The sequence below is a fragment of the Hippopotamus amphibius genome, chromosome 15 (assembly GCF_030028045.1).
Source record: "Hippopotamus amphibius kiboko isolate mHipAmp2 chromosome 15, mHipAmp2.hap2, whole genome shotgun sequence".
Lineage (NCBI taxonomy): Eukaryota > Metazoa > Chordata > Mammalia > Artiodactyla > Hippopotamidae > Hippopotamus > Hippopotamus amphibius.
In genome coordinates, this window is record NC_080200.1 from 5,480,128 (window position 1) to 5,503,174 (window position 23,047).

Consider the following 23,047-nt stretch of genomic DNA (forward strand, 5'->3'; position numbering starts at 1 on the left):
ATCCTTCTGATGTGCAGGGCCACGTCTGCTGGTGTGTTTGGGTGTGTCAGTGAGCTTAGTAGAACTATAGACAGTCTTCCTGCTAATAGATGGGATTATAACATTCCTGTTCTGCCAGTTGTTTTGCTTGAGGTGTCTAGCACTGGAGCTTTCTGGCCTTTGCTTTGATTTGGATCTTCGTGTTGAGAATGAGACCTGTGGGACAGCAAATGCAGATTAATATTCCTTGGGGGGTCAGGAGTTCTCTGGTGGTTCAATGGCATTTACTCAGTTCTGCTGATTTAGTGGTCCAGGTTTGACACCCCTGGCCTGGGCACTAAGACTCTGGAAGCTGCACAGCACAGAGAAAAAGAGGCCGAAATAGGGAAATGAAAAAAAAAAAAAGGAAGAAAGGGGAAGGAAAAACAAATCCCCAAGACAGGTGGAAAAAGCAACGCCAATCAGCCCAAAACACACAAGATGTGCACACTTGCACTTCCAGAAAGAGGGGAAGAAGAGAAAACAAAGAAAAGAGAAAGAGAGACAACAAAGAAAACAAAGAAGGGAGTAATCAATCAAATAAACACACCCGCATACAAAAATACACACTACAGATTAAACTAATAAATACATAAAACAAGGAACAAGTCAAACATACCAGGAAGTTCTCCCACACTTCTAGGTAGGTCTCTGCACCTGCTGTGGGGAGGACTGTGGAGAGCTCAGACTGTGATCTGGTATTAGTCCTGCATGTATTTGCCCCCACAATGCACTGTTACCCCCTAAGCCTGCAACCCCTATTGTAGAAAACCTCATCTCTTTAGGTGATCCACAGATGCAGGGTGTATCAAGACTATTGTGGGTATTAAATGTGTTCCTCCTGTGGCTGTTTCACTTTCTCTTCTTTGGTCCTGAAGTCCTTGGGGATCAGTTTTGGTTTTGGTCCCTTCCTTGCATGTGGGCTGCTCTGAAGTGTTGGTTCCCTACCCAGGGAAGAGGGGGTAAAGTGGGTGACTGGAGCTTATTGCAAATTCAGGTCAGGAGAAGGAGGTATATGGCAGTCTAACTGAAACCTGCAGGAGTGCTTACAGCAGCAGAGGTGGGCATGAGCCTGAGGTGTGCTGTGCATTCCTCCAGGGTGGGTGGTTCTGAATGCAGGTCCCTTGCCTTTTGTGGGCTGCACCTGTGGACAGAGGAGTGTGGCCAATGACCTACCTTACATACAGGGTGTTTGGTGGCTGTGGCGGTGGCTTCAGGCTCTGTGTTTCAGTTTAGCAGCTGCGGGTCATGGGTGGTGCTCACGCAGGAACTGCTCTGAAGCCTGTGAGTTTCATGAGCTGCAGGCTTCTCTGGAGCAATGCGAAACAAAGGCCTCCTGCCTCTCCGTCAGGCCCAGGTACTTCTCCAGACTCCCTCCAAGCTAGCTGGGGCAAGCTTGCCCCCCAGGCTGTTTTCACACCACCAGCCCCAGTGTTCTCCCTGGTGTCTGTTCTCCAGAGCCCAAGCCTCAGCACCCAGCCTCACCCGCCACTGTGGCTGAGCAGACTAGCATCTCAGGCTGGGGAGTGCTGTTTGCTCCAATACTCCTGGCAGGAATCTTTCCCCTCTGACCTCCACACACCTGTTGTTGCTGTCTCCTCTGGGGGCTCCGAAGCTCCCCCCATTCATCCTTTTCAGTCAGTGGGCTTCCTAGCCTGTGGAAGCTTTTCCCCCTTTACAGCTCCTTCCCAGATGTTCATGTCTCCTTGGGATTCCTTTGTCTCTTTTTTTCCCTTCTCTCCTTTGCACTACCCAGTTATGTGGGGGCTTTTCTTGTCTTTTTGGAGTTCTGTGGTCCCATGCCAGCATTCCGAAGGTATTCTGTAGGAGCTTTTCCACAAGTACATGTATTATTGATTTATCTGTGGGGAGGAAGGTATTCTCCACCTCTGCCTTCTCTGTCACCATCCTGATAATTTAGTTTTAATTTGGGGCATAGTTCCTTTACAACGTTGTTTTAGTTTCTGCTGTACAGCAAAGTGAATCAGTTCTACATAAACATATATCGCCTCTTTCTGAGATTTCCTTCCCATGATGTCACTGCAAAGCACTGAGTAGAGGACTCTGTGCTATACAGTAGGTTTTCATTGGTTTTCTATTTTGTAACTAGTAGTGTATATATGGCAGCCCCAATTTCCCAATTCATCCCGCCTCTTTTCTCTCTTGATATCAGTAAGTTTGTTCTCTCCACCTGTGTCTGTATTTCTGCTTTGTAAGTTCATCTGTACTATTTTTCTACATTACATATAGAAGAGATACTATACAATCTTTGTTTTTCTCTTTCTGACTTTCTTCACCCTGTATGACAGTCTCTAGGTCCATCCATGTCTCTGCAAATAGCACAATTGTGTTCCTTCTTATGGCTGAGTCATAATCCATTGTATATTTGTACCCCATCTTCTTTACCCACTCCTCTGTCAGTTGACATTTAGGTTGCTTCCATATCCTGGCTATGGTAAAGTGTATTGCTTTGACCATTGAGGTGCATATATCTTCTTGAGTGAATGTTTTCTCCAGGTATATGCCCAGGAGAGGAATTGCTGTGTCCTATGGTAGTTCTAATTTGAGTTTTCTTTTGAACCTCCATACTGCTGTTTGCTATACCAAGTTCCACTTGAACCAGTAGTGTAGAAGAATTCCACTTTCTACAAAGGCACATAAGTCTCTATGGTTTGCAGAGTCTGTGATCAAGACACGCAATGTGCACTCATCATAAATTCTTTATTCCATTATCTGTACACTGTTGAGCTCCATTCTGTCTCCTCACTCTTACTTCATTCTTCCATTTGTCCAAGACCATCTTGTACGATGTTTTGATATTCTCTCACATTTTGTCACCTCCTCCAAGACACCTTTTCCAACATCACACTCCACAAATCTCTACTCATTCACTCCCTTCTTCCTTCTTCTCTTTCTCTCCTTTTTAAAAAAATTCAGTCGTGTTAAGCTACACTTGTATTTGCATTTAAAATTTTGTGGAAGTACAGTCGATTCTTCTGCTCTTTTATCTCCCTTCCTGTTAGTCCTTTTATTCACATGGTACCCTAGTCACCGTCCTCAAGCTTGGACTGCACATTAGAAAACCAATATTGATAATGCCATTCACTGCTCTGTTAGTGGGTGAGCATCTCGGTTTCTCTGCTACTTAGTTTGTTTCTACATGCAGACCATTCCACCTTCCTCTGAGACAGTCTTCAGCAAAGCAAGGTGAGTGGATCACCCAGAAACACACAGACTCGGACCAGCGTACGGTGGACATGCCACAAGCATGTGATGAAGAACTGAGTCCATGGAGCCCTGAGTGACCCCATGAGCCCTGTCACTAATGGAGTCATTTTTCATCCCTTCATGACACAGATATAGATGAATGCCAGAACACCACACTGTGCCCATCTACAGCCACTTGTAAGAACACCCAGGGAGGCTACTTTTGTGTCTGCAAAGCTGGCTTTGTGACAACGGATGGGAAACCTGAATTTACTGGCTCTGGAGCAACCTGCATAGGTGAGCAGATTCTCTAGTGCCTTCTGTTGAAATTTTTCCTATAAGACGTGTTGAGCAAAATAAACCAAGGAAATCACGCAATGCATCACTATGGATGTGACCTCAGTTTCCTAATAATCTCTAACTTCTTCAGGTCCTAAACACTGTTATTTGATATATGTTTATATGTGTCTGTAACATATATAGATGCGTAACTATATATAACAGGTTTATGATATCTCAAAGTTGAATATTTGCTTCAATTAAGTATTCTTTATCATGTATTCAATTTTCTTTCTATTCTTCATTTCCAAAATCTTTAAGGTTGAGAACCACATTTTAAATTGTTTTGTGTTTGGTTTTGTAACTCTTGTCCTTCTCTTGTCCTTCTCTTGGGTTTCCTGCCTAGAGAAGTTCCTTTAGCATTTGTTGTAAAGCCAGCCCAGTGGTGCTGAATTCTCTTAGATTTTGCTTGTCTTAAAGCTTTTAATTTCCCCTTCAAATCTGAATGAGATCCTTGCTCATTAGAATAACCTGAGTTGTAGGTTTCTCCCTTTTACCACTTTAAATATATCCTCCACTGTCTTCTGGCCTGTAGAGTTTCTGCTGAGAGCTCAGTGGTTAGTCTTATGCGGGTTCCCTTGTATGTCATTTGTTGCCTTTCCCTTGCTACCTTAATTTTTTTCCTTTGTGCTTAAATTTTGATCGTTTGATTCATATGTGTCATGGTGTGTTTCTCTCTTCTATGGGTGTTTATCCTGTTGTGCTCTCTGTCCTTCTTGGTGTTGATTGACTACCTCTTTTCTGATGTTAGGGAAGTTGTCCACTATAATCTCTTCAAATATTTTCTCAGACCTTTTCTTTTTCTCTTCTTCTTCTGGGACCCCTACACTTCGAATGTTGGTATGTTTAGTGTTGTCCCAGAGGTCTTTGAGACTGTCCTCAATTCTTTGAAATCGTTTTTCTTTATTCTGCTCTGTACCAGTTATTTCCACCATTGTCTCGTCCAGGTAACTTATTCATCCTTCTGTCTCAGTCATTCTGCTCTGCATTCCTTCTAGAGTATTTTCAAGTTCGGTTATTGTGTTGTTCATCACTGTTTGTTTGTGCTTTAGGTCTTCTGCCTTCTTGCTAAACATTTCCTTCATTTGCTCCATCTGGGCCTCAATAGTATTTCTGAGATCTTGGATCTTCTTTGCTATCATGATTCTGGACTCATTTTCAGGTAGAGTGCCTATTCTCATCTTCAGTTTCCTGGTCATGTGTGGTTTGACCTTGTTCCTTCATCTGCTGCCTCTTTCTCTGTTACCTCATTTTGTATAACGTACTCTATTTGAGGTCTTCTTTCTTCAAGTTACAAATTCTTCTTAACTCTGCTGTCTGTTGAAAGTGGGGAGGTTGATCCATTGGTTTGTATAGGTTTCTTGCTATGCTGGGGTGGGGGGACTGTTGCCTGTGATCTTGTGTGTGGAGCTGGATCTTATCCTTCTGATGTGCAGGGCCACGTCTTGTGCTGTGTTTGGGTGTGTCTGTGAGCTTAGTATGACTGTAGGCAGTCTGCCTGCTAATGGGTGGGGTTATAACTTACCTGTTTTGCCAGTTGTTTGGCTTGAGGTGTCTAGCACTGAAGCTTGCTGGCCTTTGCTTGGATCTGGATCTTCGTGTTGAGAATGAGACCTGTGGGACAGCACTTGCTGACTAATATTCCATGTGGCACATCGGGAGTTCTCTGGTGGTTCAATGGCATTTACTCAGCTCTCCTGCCTGGAAGGTCCAGTTTTGACCCCCTGGCCAGGGCACTAAGACTCTGAAAGCTTCACAGCACAGAGAAAAAGGAGGCAGGAGGAGAGAAATGGAAAAAAAGGAAGAAAAGGGAAGGAATAACAAATTCCCAAGACAGGTGGAAAAAACAACTCTAATCAGCAAGAAACATACAAGGATCTGTGCACACTTGCACTTGCCAAAGGAGAAGAAGAAGAGATAACAAAGAAAAGAGAAAGAGAGAGAACAAAGAACACAAAGAAGGGAGTAATCAATCCAATAAACGCACCCACATACAAATATATACATTACAGATTCATGTAACAAACACATAAAACCAGCAACATACCAAACATAGCAGGAAGTTCTCCAGTACTTCTAGGTAGGACTCTTCACCTGCTGTGGGGAGGACTGTGGAGAGCTCAGACTGTGATCTGGTATTAGTCCTGCATGTATTTGCCCCCACAGTGCACAGTTGCCCCCTAAGCCTGCAACCTCTATTGGAGAAATCCTTGTCTCTTCCGCTGACCACAGATGCAGGGTCTATCAAGCCTATTGTGGGTGTTAAAGTTGTTCCTCCTTTGGCTATTTCCATTTTTCTTCTTTGCTTCTGCAGCCCTTGGGGATCAGTTTTGGTTTTGGTCCCTTCCTTGCCCGTGGGCTGCTCTCAGGTGTTGGTTCCCCACCCAGGGAAGAGGGGGTGAAAGAGGGTGACTGGGGCTCACTTTCAAATTCAGCTTGGGAGAGGGAGGGATATGTCAGTCTAATTGAAACTTGCAGGAGTGCTTACAGCAGCAGAGGTGGGCATGAGCCTGAGGTGTGCTGTGCATTCCTCCAGGGTGGGTGGCTCTGAATGCAGGTCCCTTGCCTTTTGTGGGCTGCACCTGTGGACAGAGGGGTGTGTCCAATGACTTACCTTATACACAGGCCCTTTGGTGGCTATGGCGGTGGCTGCAGTCTCTGTGTTTCAATTTAGCAGCTGCGGGTCATGGGTGGTGCTCACGCAGGCACTGCTCTGTAGCCTGTGAGTTTGAGGAGCAGCAGGCTCCTTTCGAGCACCCTGAAACAAAGGCCTGCTGCCTTTCCGTCAGCCCCAGGTTCTTCTCCAGAGTCCCTCCCACCTTCTGGGCGCGCTTGTCCCCCAGGTTGTTTTCATGCAGCCAGCCCCAGTGCTCTCCCTGGTGTCTGTTCTCTAGAGCCGAAGCCTCAACACCCAGCTTCACCAGCCACTGTGGCTGAGCAAACTAGCATCTCAGGCTGGGGATTGCTCTTTATTCCAGATCCTCCTGGTGGGAATCTTTCCCCTCTGACCTCCAGACACCTGTTGCTGCTGTCTCCTCTGGGGGCTCCGAAGCTCCCCCCATTCATCCTTGTCAGTGTGGGGGCTTTCTATCCTGTGGAAGCTTTTCCCCCTTCACAACTCCCTCCCAGAAGGGCATGTCTCCTTGGGATTCCTTTATCTCTTTTTTTCCCTTTTCTGTTTTGCACTACCCAGTTCCGTGCAGCTTTTCTTGCCTTTGTGGAGGTCTGAGGTCCCCTGCCAGCATTACGAAGGTGTTCTGTTGGAGCTTTTCCAAAAGTATATGTATTATTGACTTATCTGTGGAGAGGAAGGTATTCTCCACCTCTGCCTCCTCCGGCATCTTCCGGGTAATTTATTTTTAATTTGGAGTATAGTTGTTTTACAACGTTGTTTAAGTTTCTGCTCTACAGCAAAGTGAATCAGTTATACATAAACATATATCGCCTCTTTCTGAGATTTTCTTCCCATGATGTCACCACAGAGGACTGAGTAGAGTATCACATGCTATACAGTAGATTTTCATTAGTTGTGGATTTTGTATATAGTTGTGTATAGATGTCAGTCCCAATCTCCCAATTCATTCCACCTCTCTTGATATCAATGTTTGTTCTCTCCAGCTGTATCTGTATTTCTTCTTTGTAAGTTCATCTGTACCATTTTTTCTACATAACACATAGAAGAGATACTATACAATCTTTGTTTTCTCTTTCTGACTCTCCACTCTGTATGACAGTCTCCAGGTCCATCCATGTATCTGCAAACAGCACAAGTGTGTTCCTTTTTTTGGCTCAGTCTTATTCCATTGTATATATGTACCCCATCTTCTTTACCCACTCCTCTGTCAGTTGACATTTAGATTGCTTCCATATCCTGGCTATGGTAAAGTGTACTGCAATGACCATTGGCGTGCATGTATCTTCTTGAGTGATTGTTTTCTCCAGGTTTATGCCCAGCAGAGGAATTGCTGTGTCCTATGGTAATTGTAATTTGAGTTTTCTGTGGAACCTGCATAATGCTCTTTGCTGCACCAAGTTCCATTTGAACCAGTAGTGTAGGAGAGTTCCTTTTTCTACACAGGCTCTTCAGCTTTTATGGTTTGTAGAGTCTGTGATCAAGACACACCAATGTGCACTGGTAAATTCTTCTTAATTCTTCCAATATCTGTACGCTGTTGAGCTCCATTCTGTCTCCTCACTCTTATCTCATTCTTTCCTTTGTCCAGGAACATCTTGTACAATGTTTTCATATTCTCTCACACTTTGTCATCTCTTCCAAGATACCTTTTCCAACATCACACTCTGCAAATGTCTACTCATTCACTCTCTTCTTCATTCTCCTCTGTCTTTCTATCTCTTTTTTAGTTCATTTGTATTAAGCTACATTTTTATTTTCATTTAAAATTTTGTTGAAGTGCAGTTGATTCTTCTGCTCTTTTATCTTCCTTCCTGGTAGTTTCCCTCTATTCACATCGTATTTCTTGGGCTCCACATTAGAAAACAAATATTGATAATCCCTTTCACTGCTCTGTTAGTGGGTGAGCATCTTGGTTTGTCTGCTACTTAGCAGCTTTCTGGATGCAGAACTTTCCACCTTCCTCTGAGACAGTCTTCCATCAACCAAGGTGAGTGGATCACCCAGAAACACACAGACTCGGACCAGTGTATGGTGGACATGCCACAAGCATGTGATGAAGAAGTGAGTCCATGGAGACCTGAGTGTCCCCAAGTGCCCTGTCACTAATGGAGCCATTTTTCCTCCCTTCATGACACAGATATAGATGAATGCCAGAACACCACACTGTGCCCACCTACAGCCACTTGTAAGAACACCCAGGGAGGCTACTTTTGTGTCTGCAAAGCTGGCTTTGTGACAACGGATGGGAAACCTGAATTTACTGGCTCTGGAGAAACCTGCATAGGTGAGCAGATTCTCTCACACCTTCTGTTGAGAATGTTTCTATGAAAATTGTTGAGGAAAATAAACAAAGGAAACAAGCAGTACATCACTGTGGATTTGAGCTCAATTTTCCTTGCAATTTTTAACTTCTTCAGTTCCTAAATACTGTTATTTGATATATATATGTGTATATGTGTGTAACATATATAGATTTTTGAAATATAAATGCAACTAGTTTGTGATATGTATAAGCCTAATATTTGCTTCAATTAATTATTCATTTTCATGTATTAGATTTCCTAGTATTCTTAGTTTCCAGAAAACCTTACAATTCTAAATCATATTTTAAATTTGTTTTGATAATTTTTTCTCATTTGTAGTATAGTTGCTTCCAATGCTCTGTTAATTTCTGCTGTACAGAAAAGTGAATATTTATGCATATACATATATCAGCTCATTTTGAGAGTTCCTTCCCATTTAGGTCACCACAGGGCATTAAGTAGTGTGCAAGGGTTCCCTTTTTTCTACATTCTCTCCAGCATTTATTGTTTGTAGGTTTTTTTATGATCCCCATTCTGCCTGGTGTAAGGTTATACCTCATTGTGGTTTTAATTTGCTTTTCTCTAATAATTAGTGATGTTGAGCCTCTTTTCATGTGTTTGTTGTCCATCTGTATGTCTTCTTTGGAGAAATGTCTGTTTGGGGTATTCCACCCATTTTTTCATTGGATTGTTTTTTTTTATATTGAGCTGCAAAAGTTGTTTGTATATTTGGAGATTAATCCTTTGTCGGTTGCCTCATTTGCAAATATTTTCTCCCATTTTGAGGGTTATCTTTTCCTTTTGTTTATGATTTCCTTTGTTGTGCAAAATCTTTTAAGTTTAATTAGATCAACTTTGATTATTTTTGTTTTTATTCTCATTACTTTAGGAGGTGGAAAAAATATTGATGCAATTTATGTCAAAGAGTGTTCTGCCTATGTTTTCCTCTAAGAATTTTATAGTGTCTGGTCTTACCTTTAGGTCTTTAACCCATTTTGAGTGTGTGTTTTTTTTTTTTTTTTTTTTTTTGGGCATGGTGTTAGAAAGTGTTCCAGTTTCATTCTTTCACATGTAGCTGTCCAGTTGTCTCAGCACCACTTATTGAAGAGGATGTCTTTAGTTCATTGTATATTCTAGCCTCCTTTGTCATAGATTAGGTGACCATAGGTGCATGAGTTTATCTCTGGGGTTTCTATCCTGTTTCATTGATCTATATTTCTGTTTTTGTGCCCGTACTATATTGTCTTGATTATTGTAGCTTTGTAGTTTAGACAGAAGTCAGGGCCCCTGATTCCTCCAGCTCCATTTTTCTTTCTGAAGATTTCTTTGGCTATTCATTGTTTTTTGCATTTCCATAAAACTGTAAAACTTTTTGTTCTAGTTCTGTGAAAAAAATGCCTTTGGTAATTTGATAGCAATTGCATTGAATTTGTAGATTGCTTTTTGTAGTATAGTCATTTTCACAATATTGATTCTTTCAATCCAAGAGCACGGTATATCTCTCCATCTGTTTGTGTCATCTTTGATTTCTTTCAACAGTATCTTATAGTTTTCTGAGTACAGGTCTTTTGTCTTTTTAGGTAGGTTTATTCCTAGGTATTTTATTCTTTTTGTTGCAATGGTAAATGAGAGTGTTTTCTAAATATCTTTCTCTGATTTTTTGTTGTTAGTGTATAGGAATGCAAGAGATTTCTGTGCATTGATTTTGTATCCTGCAGCTTTACCAAACTCATTGATAAGCTCATTGGTGGCCTCCTTAAGATTTTCTATGTATAATATCATGTCATCTGCAAACAGTGACAGTTTGATTTCTTTTCCAATTTGGATTCCTTGATTTATTTACTTTTTCTCTGATTGCCATGGCTAGGACTTCCAATCTATGTTTAATAGTAGTGGTGAGAGTGGACATCCTTGTCTCACTCCAGATATTAGGGGAAATGCTTCCAGTTTTTCACTATGGAGAATGATGTTTGCTGTGGGCTTTTTCATATATGGCCCTTATTATGTTGAGGTAGTTTCTCTCTATGCCCAGTTTCTGGAGAGTTTTTTTTTTTAATCATAAATGAGTGTTGAATTTTGTCAAAAGCTTTTTCTGCATCTATTGAGATGATCATATGGATTTTATTCTTCAATTTGTTAAAATGGTGTATCACATTGATTGATTTGCATATACTGAAGAATCCTTGTAGCTCTGGGGCAAATCCCACTGGATCATGGTGTATGATCCTTTTAATGTCTTCTTGGATTCGGTTCCCCAGTATTTTGTTGAGGATTTTTGCATCTATGTTCATCCGTGATATTCGCCGGTAATTTTCTTTTTTTGTGATACCTTTGTCTGGTTTTGGTATCAGGGTGATGGTGACCTCATCGAATGAGCTTGGGAGTGTTCCTTCCTTTGCAATGTTTTGGAAGCGTTTGAGAAGGATAGGTGTTTCCTCTACTCTACACACTTGATACAGTTCTCCTGTGAAGCCATCTGGTCTTGGACTTTTGTTTGTTGGAGAATTTTTTTAAATGAATTCATTTATTTATTTATTATTTATTTTATTGGCTGTATTGGGTCTTTTTTGCATGCGTGGGCTTTCTTTTAGTTGTGATGAGTGGGGGCTACTCTTTGTCGTGGTGTGTGGGCTCCTCATTGCTGTGGCTTCTCTTGTTGCAGAGCACGGGCTCTAGGCACGTGGGCTTCAGTAGTTGCAGCACATGGGCTCAATAGTTGTGGCTCACGGACTCTAAAGCGCAGGCTCAATAGTTATGGTGAACGGGCTTAGTTGCTCTGCGGCATGTGGGATCTTCCTGGAGCAGGGATTGAACCCGTGTCCCCTGCATTGGCAGGCAGATTCTTAACCACTGCGCCACCTAGGAAGCCCCTGTTGGAGAATTTTTAATCACAGTTTCAATTTCATTACTTGTTAAGGTTTGTTCTTATTCTCTATTTCTTCCTGGTTCAGTCTTGGAAAGTTATACCTTTCTAAGAGTTTGTCCATTTCTTCCAGGTTGTCCATTTTTATCGGCCTATAGTTGCTTGTAGTAGTATCTTATGGTCCTTTGTATTTCTGTGGGATCTGTTGTAACTTTTCCTTTTTCATTTCCAATTTTATCAATTTGAGTCCTTTTTTTTCTTGATGAGTCTGACTAAAGGTTTATCAATTTTATTTATCTTCTTCAAGAACCAGCTTTTAGTTTCATTAATCTTTGCTGTTGTTTTCTTCATTTCTATTTCATTTCTTTCTGCTCTGATCTTTATGATTTCTTTCCTTCTACTAACTTTGAGTTTTGTTTGTTCTTTCTCAGTTGCTTTAGGTGTAAGTTTAGATTATTTGAGATTTTTCTTCTTTCTTGAGGTAGGATTGTATTGCTATAAACTTCCCTCTTAGAACTGCTTTTCCTGCATGCTATAGGAGTTGGATCATAGTGTTTTCATTGTCATCTGTTTCCAGGTATTTTTTAATTTCCTCTTTGATTTCTTCAGTAATCTCTTGGTTATTTAACAACATATTGTTTAGCCTCCATGTGTTTGTGTTTTTTACAATTTTTTTCCCTTTGATTGATTGTTTGATAATTTTGACTCTAAGACATTCCTAGCTATAATAGCGAATGATCATATGGTAATTCTATTTTCATTTTTTTTGAGGGATCATCATACTGTTTTATCATAGGAGCTGCATTGTTTTACCCCCCACTAGCAATGCACAGGATTCCTACTTCTCCATATCATCATCAACACTTGTTATTTTCTTTTTTCTAAAAATTGTACCCATCTTAATGAACGTGAAGTAGAACACTTATAATATTATGGTTAAGAGCATCTATAATACTACACATTCTTGGACTCCTAACAGCCTAGATCCCTTCCATATGTGCAGATTTTATTACTGTAAGGTCAGTGATTACTCCTGATGGCTTCCATCCACCCCTGGCTTTTGGGCTTCTTAACCTATGATCTCTTTCTTCCCGTAGGTTGATGAATGTCTGCAGATAAGGGGATTTGACCCCAGAATTCCCACTGTCTCCCTTGTAGTTATAGGGGCTCTTGTCACGTAGGGTTTGCCTTCTGAAATACCAGCTGTGAAGGTAACTGGAACACCTCATGCCATTTTTTCCATAGTCAACCATCACTCATTTTTTAAAAAAATTTTATTTGTTTAAGCTCTTTATTGGAATATAATTGCTTTACACTTTTGTACCAGTTTTTGAGGTACACCAAAGTGAATCAGCTGTATTTATACATATATCCCCATATCCCCTCCTTCCCACAACTCCCTCCCACCCTCCCTATCCTGGCTCTCTAAGTCATCACCCATCATCGAGTTTATCTCCTTATGTCTTTCAGCGACTTCCTACTAGCTATTTATTTTACATTTGAGAGTGTATATATGTCAATCTTACTCTCTCACTTCATCCCAGCTTCCGCTTTGCCCCCTCCCAATCCCACGTCCTCAAGTCTGTTCTCTACATCTGCATCTTTTTTCTTGCCCTGTCACTGAGTTCATCAACAACATTTTTTTAGATTCCATATATATGAGTTAGCATATGGTATTTGTTTTTATCCTTCTGGCTTACTTCACTCTGTATGACAGACTCTAGGTCCATCCACCTCATTACAAATAACTCCATTTCATTCCTTTTTATGGATAGGTAATATTCCCTTGTATATATGTGCCACATCTTCTTTATCCATTCATCTGTTGATGGATATTTAGGTTGCTTCCATGTCCTGGCTATTTTAAATAGTGCTGCAATGAATATTATGGTATATGTTTCTTTTTGGATTGTAGTTTTCTCTGGATATATGCCCAGGAGTGGGATTGCTGGGTCATATGGTAGTTCCAGTTTTAGTTTTTTAAGGAATCTCCAAACTCTTTTCCATAGTGGCTGTACCAACTTACATTCCCCCCAACAGTGAAGGGGGATTCCTTTTTCTACACACGCTTTCCAACATTTATTGTTTCTAGATTTTTTGATGATGGCCATTCTCACCGGTGTGAGGTGATACCTCGTTGTGGCTTTGACTTGCATTTCTCTAATGATGAGTGATGTTGAGCATCTTTTCATGTGTTTGTTAGCTATCTGCATGTCTTCTTTGGAGAAACATATTTTTATGTCTTCTGCCCATTTGTGGATTGGGTTATTTAATTTTTTGGTGTTAAGCTGCATAAGCTGCATGTATATTTTGGAGATTAATCCTTTGTCAGTTGCTTCGTTGGCAAATATTTCCTCCCAGTCTGAGGATTGTCTTCTAGTCTTGTTTATGGTTTCTTTCGCTGTGCAAATGCTTTTAAGTTTCATTAGGTCCCATTTGTTTATTCTTGATTTTATTTCCATTATTCTAGGCGGTGGGTTGCAAAGTATCTTGCTTTGATGTATGTCATAGAGTGTTCTGCCTATGTTTTCCTCTAAGAGTTTTATAGTGTCTGGCCTTACATTTAGGTCTTTAATCCATTTTGAGTTTATTTTCATGTATGGTGTTCACTCATTCTTGGAGGGAATTTCTTTCAGTGGCTTTTCCTCTGTTTTGGAGACTTCTCTTCACTATTGGGCTGGAACTGGGTCTGGCGCTGGTGAGTGCTGGGCAATCAACTCCTTTTCAGTGAATGTAGACCCAGGTCTCATATTCCCTTTTGTTCCTTTGGAATTTATCAATGTTGAGATTAAGGCTTCTACCTGCCATTTGCCTGTCTAATTTTTAAGGCTGTTTGTCCAACTAGAGTTATCAAATTTTTCTTTCTCTGCTAATCCTAAGGAGATCCATTCAACCATAGCCTCTGTGAATTATAGTGAAACAAAATAAGATTATTTTGACAAGAAAGACCCAATAAACAGAGGCGTTGAGATCATTTGAAAACAGCAGTACTGAAAAGGCAGACTTTCTGTGTTTATCTAAATCATGTCTAAATTTTTAGGCAAAACATTGCTTAACAATGTCTTTTTCTTCTCCCCTCAGATTCCCTGTGATGGGAAAAAAATGTCATCCTGCTGTTTTCCTCTCATTGAATTTTCCTTTTCACAGCATTTTCACTATGTTAGTTTTCATGTTGCAATAGGTAACCACCCCTATACGGGTGTCATATATTGTTCTGAGAAATCTCTTTCCCAACAAAGGTATGAACTTTAAAATCTCTCAAGAACTTGTCATTAGTAATTACATAGGCCATGATTATTAAATGTTTATTTAAAAATTTGGTTAGTACACTTGTATTCTTTTCCTAATGCTTCCATTAAAAAATTACCAGAACTCCTGTTGCTTGAAACAACACAAATTTATTATCATCCAGTTCCATTGATTGGAAGTCTGAAATGGGTCTCTCTGAGCTAAAAGCAAGGTGTCTTCAGGGCTGAGTTCCTTCCTGGAATCTCTAGGGAAGAATCCATTTTCTCATTTATTCCTGTTTCTAGAGGCTGCCACATCCCTTGGCCCATGGTCTCTTCCTTCATCTTCAAAATGAGCAGTGTTTCATCTCTTGGACTGTTCTTCCATTGTCACCATCTCCTCTCACTCCTGCCTGGAAGTGTTATTGCTTTTATTTTTTAAGTTTTTTAAAAGCTCTTTATTGGAATATAATTGATTTACAATGTTGTGCCAGTTTGTGCTGTACAACAAAGCGAATCATCTGTATTTTTACATATATCCCCATATCCCCTCCCTCCCCTGACTCCTTATCGCCTTCCCTATCCCAGCCCTCTAAGTCATCGCCCATCAACGAGTTGATCTCCCTGTGTTATGCAGCAGCTTCCCACTAGCTATCTCTTTTACATTTGGTAGTGTATATATGTCAATACTACTCTCTCACTTTGTCCCAGCTTCCCCTTTGCACACCCCCTCCCATTTCCTCAAGTCCGTTCTCTACATCTGCATATATCCTGAGAAAACCATAATTCCAAAAGAATCAACTACCACAGTGTTCATTGCAGCACTATTTGCAATAGCCAGGACATGGAAGCAAGCTAAATGTCCATCAACAGATGAATGGATAAAGAAGATGTGGCACATATATACAATAGAATATTACTCAGTCATAAAAAGGAATGAAATGGAGTTATTTGTAATGAGGTGGATAGACATAGAGACTGTCATACAGAGCAAAGTAAGCCAGAAAGATAAAAACAAATACCATATGCTAACTCATATATATGGAATCTAAAAAAAAGGTACTGATGAACCCAGTGATAGGGCAAGAATAAAGATGCAGGCGTTATTTTTTTTAACATCTCTATTTTGGGGTATTAATATTAGGTCCACCTGGATAATTCAGAATAATCTTTCCATATCAAGATCCCCAGCTTAGTCACATCTGCAAAGTCCCTTTTGCCTTGTAAGGTAATATAGTCACAGGTTCTGTGAATTAGAACATGGACATGTAGGGGGAGCATTATTTTCCTGACCACAATATGTTAAACAGATAACAGAAGAAACACATGAAAAATTACATTTTTAAGCTTATATATGATTTTAAAAGATGTTGTAAAGATAAAATGAAAAATGAATGAACGCTTATAATACCATTGTTGATAAAATCATACTATTACTATAACTCTTGGCTTCCTAATAGAGATCCCTTCCTAATGTGCAGCTCCTGTAAAAATAACACCAAAGGCTCCCCGCAGTGGCTTCCAATGATGATCAACATTTTAACTCGTTATTCTGACTTCTGTTAAAAAAATCCAAAGATAGGGCAACTCAATTAAAAAATGAAAAGACAAATCCTTCTTCAAAAGAATAGATACATGTATATGTATAACTTAATCACTTTGCTGCACACCTGGAACTATCACAACATTGTTAATCAACTATATATCATCCAATATAAAATAAAAAGATAAAAATAAAATGAAAAGACAGCACACTGAATGGGAGAAGATATTTACAAATGATATGGCGGATAAGGAGTTAATATCCAAAATATATAAACAGCACATAAAACATAAAAAATCCTAAAAAAAACTTGATTAAAAATGGGCAAAAGACCTGAAGAGATATTTTTCAAAATAAGACATACAGATGGCCAACAGGCACATGAAAAGTTGCTCAACGTTGCTAATCATCAGAGAAGTGCAAATCAAAACCAAAATGAAATATTATCTCACATCTGTCAGAATCGCTATCACGGAAAAGTCTACAAATAACAAATGTTGGAGAGGATGTGGATAAAAGTATACTGGCAATGGGAATGTAAATTGGTGCAGCCACTATGGAAAACAGTATGGAGGTTCCTCAAAGAACTAAAACTAGAACTACCATGTGATTCAGCAATTTCACTCCTGGGTATACATCTGAAGAAAACAAAAACGTTAATCTGAAAAGATACATTCACCTCAGTGTTCACAGCCGTAGTGTTTACAATAGCCAAGAAATGGAAACAACCTGTGTCCATCAACAAATGAATAGATAAAGAGGATATGAGACACACACACACACACGAATACTACTCAGCCATAAAAAAGAATGAAATTCTGACATTTGCAAAAATGTGGATGGACATGTGCAAAAGTGAGTATTATGCTTAGTGAAATAAGTCAGACAGAGAAAGGCAAATCCTGCATGATATCACTTATATGAGGAATCTAAAAAATACAACAAATGGATGTATATAACAAAACAGAAACAGACCCACAGATACAGATAACAAGCTAGTGGTTACCAGTGGGGAGAGGGAAGGCGGAGGGGCAAGATAGGTGTATAGAATTAAGAAGTACAAACTATTATGTATAAAATAAATAAGCAAAAAGAATATATTATGCAGCACAGGGAAATATAGCCATTATTTTGTAATAACTTTAAATGAGGTGTAATTTATAAAAATATTAAATCACTATGTTATACACATGAAAATAATAGAATATCGTTAATTAACTATACTTCAGTTTAAAAAAAAACAAGAATGTGGCAACCAGAAGACATGACTGAGAAGCAGAAATCCCATTTGGAAAGAAAGCTGAGAGGAAAGTTTGGAAAATGAAAAGTTGGGAGGGAAATTTCCATCTCTTTAGGTAAAGCCGTAATTTCAGACCATGAAGAAATATTTCCTTTTTTTTTTGTACTCTTATTCTATGTATAGGAATCAACTCTAATTCTTCTACCCCGACACAAGGTACATTTCCGGGACACTGTAAGCAACAGGTAAGTTCTCATCTTTGTAAATTTGTGTATGGAGTCCACAATCAGTATGTGGAAATAGACAGAAATTACAAACAAAATACTCTCTAGATGGAATATGCCTAAATATAAACTATAAAACAAAGGTTCAAATCACCCCCTCACCCCAAAGCACACACACAAAATTGTCTCTAGGGAAACAAGGAGTTTCTTCCTAACTAATATTTTTACATCCTCTCTTATGTCTTCCATATTTTATGCTCTATCGATTGATTTCATTTTTAGCAACAAAGTATTGTTTGGCGAATATCGGCAGCCATGAAATGTTCTCAGTTAACACTAGTTTTGCACAGAAGGAATTATAAAAAAAGAGGTACCCCCACCCCTCAACTTAGTCATCATTGTGGTTGATATCACTTTATTGTTGCAAATGCTGTGTGTTATTGTAAACAAATCTTTTAAAGATGATTTATAGAATAAACGTTATGTTACATTAAGACATTGCAGGACTTCCCTGGTGGCACAGGGGTTAAGAATCCACATGCCAATGTAGGGGACACGGGTTCAATCCCTGTTCCAGGAAGATCCCACATGCCGCAGAGCAACTAAGCCTGTGCACAACTATTGAGCCTTTGCTCTAGAGCTTGTGAGCCACAACTATTCAGCCCGTGTACTGCAACTACTGAAGCCCACTCACTGCAACTAGAGAAAGCCTGTGTGCAGCAGTGAAAGTCCAACACAGCCAATAAATAAATAAGTAAATTTATTTTTAAAAAGACATTACAGAAACAAGTACATACACCCACAAGATGAATTTTTTAAATCCAGTCCTTTGTTTCATTCAAATTTATTTGAGTTTGGTCTAAACTGTCCAGTGCCATATAGAACTTATAGGACTTAAAAATCCTGCCCTCCAGACCATTTAGGTCAAAGTGTGTTTTTGGAAAATAGACTGTCTCTAGTCAAGGCCAAAAACAAAGGCAAATATACTTATGAATTTTGTTTTCATTAAAAATGGAGAGTGGAAAAACATTTCTGTATTATATTTTATATACAAAGGTTATATAGAAATAATATGTTATATAGGAACATCAACATTTTATGTAAAATATTTTCTGTAAAAATAGAAATAAATTTTACTGTATTGACTATTATGAATGGTACTTGATTATTTTACCTCCATTCCCCAAAGCTGATATTTTTGAATTGCCCCTCCTCCAATTGTAATTTGTTTTAATCTCTGTGGGAAAATAGGGATTAGCTTGATAGTTGGGTTTTATTATAATTAGGCATTTTTGACACTTTAGCTCTCTAGAAATTATTTTTGAGGATAATGAGGTGGGTGTTGAAGTAATTTACTCTTTCCAAATGAATACCCACTAGTCCCAAAACAATGTATTGAACTTTAGTTACATTGTGTGTGTGTGCACACACATGTGTGTGTACTCTAAAAGCTTTTGCTAATTATGTTAAGCTCCAATAAGTGTGTTTAATTTTGCAGTCTTGCATTCCCAGATATGCCAGAGTATTTCTCTGCCAAGACCAACTGTTTTAATAAAACTTCTGTGAATTTAAGGACAATCTCTGGATGCTTTTAGCTGAATGAAACCCAATTAAATGTTTGTATTCTTTCCTTTTTGGACACCACCAAGGACCAGAATAACAGCAAGAGGAATTGCTCTGATTTAATGGAGACAAAACATGTATCTGAACATAAAAATGCTACACTTTCCTTACAGGTTTGAAATCATTCTTTGTTTTTGTGAATATTTTCTCACAGTAGATAGTTCTCCATCTTTTCCTTCCTCCAATACACCAGAAGGAATTAATTATAAGTTAGGTGGGACAAGTTCTTATTCCTTTCTGTCTCCTCATCACAGGAGAAATGCAAACCCCACATGTAGATGTTTGCCTTAATTCTATCGGCCATAGAGACCTCCCTTCCCACTTCTCTGAAAAGTAAACATTTTCCCATATTGGATGACAATTGATTTTTTTCTGCAGGGGTATACTAAAAAGCTGTAAGACAAAGCACTAATGCAAGGGAATTAAGAAAAAAATCAAAGGTGAAACCAGGTAGAAAGTGAGGCAAAATCTAGGACCAGTGAATGAAAAATACTCAACTACTTCACAGTGGAAAGGGGTGACAGTATAAGGTCTGAGTTTCTTACTGCTTTGTTTAAACATTTACACTGTACTCCTAAGTGTTTCCCTTCCTCTGCTATTAGGAAATGGAAATAATCCCAGGAAAAGCTCATACTTATAGAAACTTTCAAGAAAGGTTTGAAAATAGAATCTGTAATCTCAGTTTCCTTTTATGATTTCCTCCTAGACAATAGCCATTTTAACATTCACTATTTTTTTGCTTATTCCTAAATATTTTATTCTTTTTTTTTTTAATTCATTGGAGTATAGTTGATTTCCAATGTTGTGTTAGTTTTAGGTGTATGGCAAATTGATTCAGTTATACATATACATATATTCATTCTTTTTCAGATTCTTTTCCTATATAGGTTATTACAGAATATTGAGTATAGTTCCCCATGCTTTACAATAGGTCCTTGTTGGTTTTCTATTCAGTATATAGTAATGTGTATATGTTAATCCCAAATTCCTAATTTATCCCTCCCTCCTGCCCCACGTTTCCCCTTTGGTAACCATAAGTTTATCTCCAAAATCTGTAAGTCTCTTTTTGTTTTGTAAAGACACTATTTTTTTAACATGTTTTTCCATATGGTTTATTACCAGAAATTGAATATAGTTCCCTGTGCTATACAATAGGATGTTGTTTAACCATCCTATGTATAATAGGTTGCATCTGCTAATCCCAAACTCCCAATCCATCCCTCTCCCACCCCGCTCCCCCTTGGCAACCACAAGTCTGTTCTCTGTGTCTGCACACTCACTACTTCTTATGGCAGGAAATAGCTAATTCTTTTGGCAACATCAGCAACATCTTGACCGGGTCATCTATGGACAGCAAGGAAGAATCTGCCCTTTTCTTGATGGAGCATCTTCATGGAATGCAATTGAAAGCCTACAAAGCTGTCCTCAATCAACCCACAGAAGGAACACTGTGGGTAGAGTCACAATATATGGGTAAGCTGTGGTCATCGATAATCAGGCAGACTATTGAATTTAATTGGGGTTTGGGAAATGCTGATTGAGCTACAATTCAAGAGCCACCATTGGCAGGAAACAGCCTTCTCTGTTCTTACACTGGCAGGATCCATGTATGAACTTGACATGAAATATCCCGTTTCTCTTTAGCATCCTAAGTTTGTGGTGGGTGAGGCTTGAAAGTTCATTTGGCTGAACTACAAATCCACCATTCAAGTCTAACCCATTTTCAAGTGAATCTTTTGTGGCTGTGTGTACTGTCACTTTTAATTCAAGAGTCACCGTATAGTTGTTAGGTACAAATTTTTATCAAGGATAATGTGAAGGATAAAGCAGTTTTTACTCTTAGAATCGACAAGGTTTCCTTGGGCCAAAAAAAAAAATAGACATAAACAGCACCTAGTAAAGTGTCTGATACCTAGAAGTATTTATTGTCTAATGGATGAATGAATAAATGAATGTATGGACAGAAAAAAATGTGGTGATACCATCAATTAGAAGATAAGATCCTACTTTTTAAAAAGAATTTATGTTGTTGAAGTACAGTTGATTTACAGTGTTGTGTTAATTTCTGCTGTACAACAAAGAGATTCAATTCATATATATGACCTTCATATGTATACATTATATATATATACATTATATATATATGTGTGTGTATATATATATATATAATCTTCCTTTCCATTATAGTTTATCACAGGGTATTGAATATAATTTCCTGTGCTATATAGTAGGACCTTGTTGTTTAGCCAGATACCACTTTTTTAGGTTAAAAAATCCCAGGGAGGGAATGCCATGGTGGCCGATTGGTTAGTATTTGGTACTGTCACTGCTGTGGCCTGGGTTTGATCCCTGTCAGGGAACTGAGATCCCACAAACCATGCAGTTCCCCGTAACTGCCTCTTGCCCCCCCCCCAAAAAAAAAGATCCTGGGGAATTTAAGAGAATAAAATAACATATTTTAATCTCCCCCAGAATTAGAAAATGTTATGCTTTTTGCAGTATTTTAACTATAATATTTTCTCTATATGATGCAGAAGATTATAGAATATTATAGACTATATTCCCCTCACTCTGTTATATTATCTCTTCTTCCTCAAAGGCAGTAGTAGTATCAATTCAGTGTCCTTTGAGGCTGTGTGTTTCTATTTTTTACTACACATTTATATTCTTTAAACAATAGATACTACTTATGAGTGCTTATAAATTTCTGTAAATAACATTACCATATCTTTCTCTAAGTTGCTTTCATTAGCCTACGTTCCTTTTTTTTTGCATTGTTTTTATCACGGTAAGAATACTTAACATGAGATCTGTCCTTTGAATAAAATTTTAAGTGCAGTATTGTTAAATATAGGCACTTAAAATTATAACATGGTTCTAGAACTTATTCATCTTGCAAAAGTGAAATTTGTGTACCCATTGAACCCCAACTCTCCATGTACCCTTCACTCTGGAAACCACCACTTTACTCTCTATTTCTTGATGACTATTGTAGATACCTCATATAAGTGGAATCATGTAGTATTCATTCTTCTGTGACTGGCTTCTTTCACTTAGCATCGTGTCATCCAGGTTCATCCATGTTGTGACATATGGCAGAATTTCCTCCCTTTCTAAAGCTCAGTCATCTTCCATTGCACATATATACCACCTTTTCTGGATCCATTCATCTGTCAAGGGGTATTTATGTTGTTTCTATATTGTGGTTGTTGTGAGTAATGCTACAATGAATATGGGAATATCTCTCTGAGATCTTGATTCCCATTCTCTTGGGTCGAAAAGTGAAATTACTGAATCATATGGTAATTCTATTTTTAGTTTTTGAGAAACTGCCATATTCTTTTCACAGGGGCTGCACTATTTTGCATTCTCACTGACAGTGTACAAGCATTCCAGTTTCTCCACATTGTTTCCAATGATCTATCTACTATGTCTAGTTGATTCCTTTTTATTCCATGATATTCCATCTCATGGTCACATCACAATTTATTTATTCCCTCCTCTCCAGTTAGTTATTCAATTGTTTTAGTGTCTGTCTGTTAAAGCTTCATCAGTCAAAGACCAACAGGGACAAGTCAGATTTTATTCAGTCAGTGCAACAAGGGAGAGCATTCCAGCAGATTAGTGAAATGCCTGTGAATGAGAGAAAGAAGAGAAGTGTCTTCTGTAGGATTGGGGGTCCCATTGGAGGGTCCTAAAGAGGTCATGGTGAAGCACAAATCAGTTCTGGACTGGTTGCTATCTTGGAGGCAGGATTGGGGAAGTAGGGATTAACTAAGGATTGGGTACTGTCATAAGGTAAGGATGGCTTAGCAAATGGGTGTC

The 23,047-nt window shown here is 38.9% G+C and overlaps 1 protein-coding gene across 1 annotated transcript in view; it reads left to right on the top strand.

The window, feature by feature from the left end:
- The window catches only part of LOC130837220 (adhesion G protein-coupled receptor E3-like), a 65,442-nt gene that overhangs the window by 17,026 nt on the left and 25,369 nt on the right, over nt 1–23,047 (top strand). The window contains exons 5-8 of the mRNA XM_057710038.1: nt 3,376–3,522; nt 8,337–8,483; nt 17,559–17,620; nt 20,518–20,695. Of these exons, the coding sequence (XP_057566021.1) occupies nt 3,376–3,522; nt 8,337–8,483; nt 17,559–17,620; nt 20,518–20,695 (534 nt within the window). The remainder of the gene's footprint in view (nt 1–3,375; nt 3,523–8,336; nt 8,484–17,558; nt 17,621–20,517; nt 20,696–23,047) is intronic.